The sequence below is a fragment of the Orycteropus afer genome, unplaced genomic scaffold (assembly GCF_000298275.1).
Source record: "Orycteropus afer afer isolate SDZICR_OR568_19922 unplaced genomic scaffold, OryAfe1.0 scaffold00366, whole genome shotgun sequence".
In the NCBI taxonomy this organism is placed as follows: Eukaryota; Metazoa; Chordata; class Mammalia; order Tubulidentata; family Orycteropodidae; genus Orycteropus; species Orycteropus afer.
In genome coordinates, this window is record NW_006921953.1 from 3,199,431 (window position 1) to 3,206,217 (window position 6,787).

At 42.6% G+C, this 6,787-nt stretch overlaps 1 protein-coding gene across 1 annotated transcript in view; it reads right to left on the reverse strand.

The window, feature by feature from the left end:
- Positions 1 to 6,787, reverse strand: part of COL23A1 (collagen type XXIII alpha 1 chain) — a 625,256-nt gene that overhangs the window by 570,000 nt on the left and 48,469 nt on the right. Inside the window, exon 2 of the mRNA XM_007952985.1 lies at positions 1,664 to 1,730. Within this exon, the coding sequence (XP_007951176.1) occupies positions 1,664 to 1,730 (67 nt within the window). The remainder of the gene's footprint in view (positions 1 to 1,663; positions 1,731 to 6,787) is intronic.

Below are 6,787 nucleotides of genomic sequence, written 5' to 3' on the forward strand. Positions count from 1 at the left end.
AGGGACTACATCACCAGAGCTCCCACACACTCTGGTAGCCACTAATAAACTTTGGTCTCTACACATTTGCCTATTCTAGATATTTTACATAAGTGGGATTATATATTTGTCCTTTTGTGTCTAACTTATTCCACTCAGCATAATGTTTTCATTATGTTCAACCATGTCGTAGCATGCATTGAGACTCTGTTTCTCTTTATGGCTAATAATATTCCATTGTATGATATACCACATTTTGCTCATCCATTCATCTGTTGATAGGCACTTCAGTTGTTTCCATCTGTTGGCATTGTGAATAATGCTGCAATGAACATCTGTTTGCCAATCCCTCTTGGCAGGAAGGTAGGACATAGAGGAGAAAATATGCTTAAACACAATTGGTCACTTCGACCCCAGGCTGGCCCTGGACTGACCACAGTTCTCCTGCAGGCAGCTCCCTGATTCAGAGCTCAGCCCCAGGCTGGCCAGGGTCTCAGATGAGAGATCTTTAATCACAAAGCCTCTGGTGGCACATATTTTCAGAGACTGACTTTTCTCTGATGCACATGAGATCCACCTTTGCTGGAATCTCCCAGCCTTGAGAAAATAATTATCCATGAGTTTGGTTTCTGGACTAGTAGATTGGGAAATGCAGTTAGCATTAGTGAGGACGAGAGCCATTGCACTCAGCTACCGTGTTCTCTGAACCAATAAAGTCACCTTGTCCAACCTGTTGGGATGTCTGAGAAATACTACAGATTTTCCACTGAAAGAATAATTCCAACCCTGAAAATACTCAGCTGAGGTGACACCTGGATTCTCAGTCATGGCTGCACAAAGCTTCCATGTGGAATGGACATCTAGAAGATCTATACATTCTGGCTGTTGTTGTTGTTATGTACCGTTGAGTCAGACCCGACTCATAGCAACCCCTCCTTGGGTTTCTGGGGTGGTATCACTATGGAAGTAGATTGCCCAGCCTTCCTTCTGAGGATTGGCTGGTGGGTTTGAACCAACAGCCTTCTGGTTAGCAGTTAAATGCCTTAGGCATTACACTTTGATTTGAATTTGGATTCGAGGCACATGGATTAGGAGTGAACACATCCTGGTTTAATTCCAGTTATCCTTTTCTATACCAGCACAACCAAAGAAAGACAATGATTATTTGAATAATTCCGGCTTTGTTTCCTGCTCCCTCTCTCTACCTCCACCAAAGGAAATGATAACAAAGCAAAACAAAGCTACATTCACCAGATTTTTTTTAATCCTCTCCACACCTGAAATAGAGCTAGATGCACAATGTTAATGCCATGTGAATGATGTCTCCCAGAGATTCAGACCTCAGTTTCTCCACCTTTAAAATGGGGCAGCTGCTACTTCCCTATAATCTAAGCTTTTATTAAAAGCCATTTCTAACAGCTTTTTAGTCCCTATACAAACACCACTGTCTTTACCAACCAAGTCAATTCATTCTGTTGAAACTACTGACCAGTGAATCTGCCAGGGAAGACTAAATAGAAAGACCTTAGAACGACCCACAAGGTACAGCAGTATGAAACACAATGCAAGCCTCTTAACCACATCCTCAGCAGAGTCGGCTGCCAAAAACAGATGTGAGCACACAGCACAGAGAAGGGCCAGGCTGGTGGAGATAGGACCCAGTAAGGAGTAAGCGTCCACATACCTGGGGGGCAGATGCACTCAGATGGAGCGTCTCGAACCCTCCGTGGCTTGGCTAATCCATCCAATTTCTGAACAAGGAAGAAAAAATAAAATAAGGGCGAGTTTCAGAGAAGAAAGTGGTAGTGATGGTGGTGTTCATTAGCTGTTGTTGAGTCAGCTCATGGCAACCTTATGTATAACATATTATGCAACATAAAGTACATATAATATATAACATATGCATAACATATAATTATATAACATATAACATATAACATGACCATATTATAACCTTATGTATAAACTTATTCATAACAGAACAAAACGTTGTCCAGTCCTGCGCCACCTTCATGATCTTGAGTATTTTGTATATTTTTTTTTCTGTCTCTTGTGTCACTCCATCTCACTGAGGGCTTTTTTCCTTTTTGCTGACCTTCTCCTTTACCAAACATATTTTCTAGAGAGTATTAAAAGTGAAAAAACCAACAAAAAACAAACATGTGATGGATTGGCAGTGGTAGTGTTGTTTTTAGAACAGCTTTTTAAAGTTCATTAAATTCTATAGGCAATTTAGAATGAGAGGAGAAACAACAACAACAAAAATTGAACGATTATTGGGCAGGCCCTGGAAAGAAGGTGGTGGGTGTCTGCTTTGTTATAATATGTTCTGGTTACCTAGTACCACTCTGACAGGAATAGACCACAAATGGGATGGCTTTAACAAACAGGAGTTTATTCTCTTACAGTTTTAGAGGCTACAAGTCCAAGTTCAAAGTGCCAAGCTCTAGGGGTTGGGTGAACGCCCCTCAACCTTGGGCTTCAGCTCTGCCCCTTGCTCCCAGCCCACTGAAGCTAGAGGCATCTCTTTACTCAGGCAGCTGCTGGCTACTGAGGCTGACAAACCCAAGGTCAATAAGTAAAAAGGCACACTAATTCAAGTCCAGAAGAAATCCCAAGATCAGCAAGGCATGGCAGGCTGTTGAACAATGACTTGGCTACATGCAGGGTTCAAGTGTGCCAAAAGGCAGGAGACCTTCCTCAATGCTGCTCCTTATATACAGGAAGCAGACTACATTCCCAAAGCAGTTACTCAGCTGCTCCAGTAGATTCCACCATGGAATTGATTGCCAATCCCATCATGGGGAATAACTACATCCAGCTGCCCAGCCACTCAACCAGGCCCAGCCAAGTTGACAACCTTAACTAACACACAATATTTTCGACTATAATACCCAGAGTTAACAACAACAGAAAGAGCATCCTACAAACCAAGGAAAGCCATGAAGTCACTATGAAGAAAGGAAGGCTGAGAGGGAGACCCTGACCCTCCCAACCCAGGTACCCAAGAAGCCCCTCCCAGCCCATGGTGCTCACCTGATAGCAAGGCCTAACCTACCCTGAGGAAAACATTTCCCTTCCTTCTCACCACTGAGATCTTTGGCCTCAAAAAATTTGGTTCAGTACAACCTAACTAGAATCTCTATACATGCCCAGTCCTGTGCTAGGTGTGGGTGAAGGGAAATGAATTGCCACAGAAATAGGAGTCAAAAGTCATAGCTACACAATGATGATAACTTCCAGGTACACCTCTTGCATGAGCAGAACTGCCTGATTTGACCATACAGCTACCTGAGAGGCCTGAACAACTTTCCCTCCAGTCACAGATGAGAGGACACAGGCTTGGTAAAAAGAAGTAATTAGTCCCAAATCCCAAATCTAGGTTTAAAGCCATAATCCCCTATCTAGCCAGGACTCGAATCCTGACAAGGATACACAAAATAGTAACCTTTCTCTAGGAATAAAAACTCATAGCAACCCCTCCCTGAGTTTCTGAGGCAGTATCACTACGGAAGTAGGATTGCCCAATCTTCCTTCCGAGGAGTGAAGGTTGGGCAATCCTACTTCCGTAGTGATACTGCCTCGGAAACCCAAGGAGGGGTCGCTATGAGTCGGGGCCAACTCGACGGCACATAACAACAACAACAACAGGGGCAAGTGGAGTTCTGCTCTTGCCTGTGTGGTACTGGTACCATTTCACCCAGTGGGGGGCCACGGCAGCTGGAGGTGGCAGCTCTGAAGTCTGGGTTCCAGGCTGTGCACAAAGTCCACTCTGGGCCAGGTGGGAGGTGCCCCAGAGCCAGGGCCAAAGCATGGAGCCTGGGGAGGGGCAGAAGTTTTTGCCCTAGGGCCCAGGCTCCTGCACTCAGCCACACCCATGGAGGGGGGATGCTGCAAAAGCTGTCTGCAAATGCAGGCTTGAGTGGAGTTTCAGGAGTCACTTGTCCTCCATTGTATGTTGTACTGTGCCGATACCATCAAAGATTTCAACATTTACTTTGGGAAAAGGATCCAGACTTCTAGTTTAAGCCATTTAGTTTATGCTTGAAACTCTCATTTTTTTTTTTTTTTTTTCAATGCTAGATATAATAAATAAAAGGAACTGCCACACCAATTCTCTCTCTCTCTCTCTTTTTAAAGAAAAGGATTTAATCCTAAAAACAATGCACTTTTAACAACTGCTATCACACCTGGGCCATTCTTGGTTATCAAATACTGATAGGAAACACAATTACTTTTAACCTACTCTTATCTTAAAATGTCCCTGGATAGTGCAAAGGGTACTCTCAGGTAACTGAAAGGTTGGTGGTTTGGATCCACTCAGAGGCAACTTGGAAGAAAAGCCTGACAATCCATTGGAAAAATCAGCCATTGAAAATGCTATGGGCACCATTCTACTGTGACACAGATGGGGTCACCATAAGTAGGAATGGACTTCATGGCAACTGGTTGTTTTTGGTTTTTAAGTTGTAAGAGCCAAACAGGAAACTATTGATGAGGCAAGAAATTTACTGTTAATGCTAGGTGGTGGTGGTAGTTGCTCTCCAGTAGGCTCTAATTCATAGTGACCTTATGTATAACAGAAGGAAGTATTAAATGCCAAAAACAAAACCAAACTCACTGCTGCCCAGTCGATTTCTACTCATAGCGACCCCTCCTTGGCTTTCCAAGGCAGTATCACTATGGAAGTAGACTGCCTAGTCTTCCTTCCGAGGAGTGGCTGGTGGGTTTGAACTTCCAGCCTTCTGGTTAGCAGTCAAATGCCTTAGGCACTACACCACCAGAGCTCCCAGCCAGGTCCTTTTACCATCTTCATGATCTTTGGTATGTTTGAGCCCTTTGTGACAGCTATTGTGTCTGTCATCCATCTCAGTCAAGGGTCTCCCTCCCTTTTGCTCACTCTCCACTTTACCAAACATGATGTCCTTTCTAGCCACTGGTCTTTGAGTCTTTATGATGTCATCTATTCTAACTTCTTGTATGCATTTTTTTTCCTAGATTAGAAGATGAATCTGTAAAGTTTCATCTCCTATCCCTCGACCCTCCCCCCACCTTCAGGCTTCTAACTTTCTGTGGATTTGAAATGTCATTACTATGAACACAAAGTGAATTAGAAACCCAATCCCACAATCCTCAAACTCATGCTTTTTCTTTGTTGTTTTAATTCTTTTGAGTCCAGGTTTGTAAAAATGATTTAAAAGCCTCAACTTTTAAAATCTGATTATCTGGCAGCACCCTGAGGAGCATCTGCAAACAATATGGTCCTGGTTTTACATATGCAAACAAGTCTTGACTCCAAAAGTAAATAGAGGATGAGTTTCTGAGAAAAGACCAGAGACTTTGGGGGAGTTCCTTCCAGAAGTACAGAGAAAGAGAACTTGAAGTTTTGGAGGAGGGGTGGTAAGAGTGGAGGAAAAACTAATCAGGGAAAATAGTGGTTTTCCAAAAAGCAGCACATGGTCAGATGGTAAATTGATTAATGATCTGTTGCCACATTAGTCTGGAACACTTCACCAGATGTTAGATCACCTCCTTAAACGGTTTCATTTTGATGAAATATAGATTGACACACACAAAAGGTCTGTAAGGATTTATTTCTGTAAAATGCTGCAAATAATGCGGTAAAGACATTCCTATCCTTTGACTGAGAATTCCTACTGCAGGGGATATATCCTAAGGATATAAATCAGCAGATGCAAAAACTGATATTCACGAAGAAGTTGCAGTGCAAAACTATGAGATGGCTTAGTAGGGACTGGTGAATCCCCTGGATGAAACTGTCATATCATCATAAAATATCATTAATGAAGACTATGTGGCAACAAGAAAAAAAAAAGTTTATGATACAATAAATCAAATGTCTATATCTATGTAAAAATCAGGGATGGTGTGACAACAACCACCAAAACATGAACCCAGTGGGTATTGGGATTACGGTGATTTATTTTTTTAAAAATTCTTTCCATGTTGTTGTAAGATCATCTTCTCAATAAGTAAAAGACCCTAGAAATAAAAGAGCCAAGATGAATCTCCCTGCCTAGCACAATTTTTTGAATGATGAACTGATGACTCTGTCTCTTAGGAAAATCTAAATCCAGGATCAACTCTGTTAGCACACACACACCAAAAGCACCGAAAAAGACTTGCCAAGAATCAAACCATGTCTGTCTCTCTCTCTCTGCTCTCCACCCATCGCCCATAAGAACCTATGCATGCATTCTCTCTGCCACCAGCAACCCAACATGATGGCATTTTCTGCCTGATTTGGCATTCTTTCTTTTTTTATAGCACACAATGGTGGTGATTATGATGATGATAACAAATATAATTAATGTATTATTATCGAGATTATTGATTGCTTACTATGTGTCAGGCACTGTGCCAATGGCTTTTGGCTCATCTAGTCCTTCCAAAGGAGCTCTGGTAGCGTAGTGCCTAAGGCACTTGACTGCTAACCAGAAGGCTGGCAGTTCATACCCACCAGCCACTCCTCAGAAGGAAGATGGAGCAATCTACTTCCATAGTGATACTGCCTCGGAAACCCAAGGAGGGGTTGCTATGAGTCGGGTCTGACTTGAGGGCACATAACAACAACAACAACAACAGTCCTTCCAATAACCCTATGAGATGGAAGCTATTGTTATACCCATTTTCCAGTGAGAAAGTTGAGGCTTAGAGAAAGCAATGTTCCACAGCAGGTGTCAGAGCTGGACTTATATCTGGGTCTTAACTAATTCCAACCACTAAGCAATACAATCTCCATATGTTGTTAGTTGTTGTTATGTGCCGTCGAGTCGGCCCTGACTCA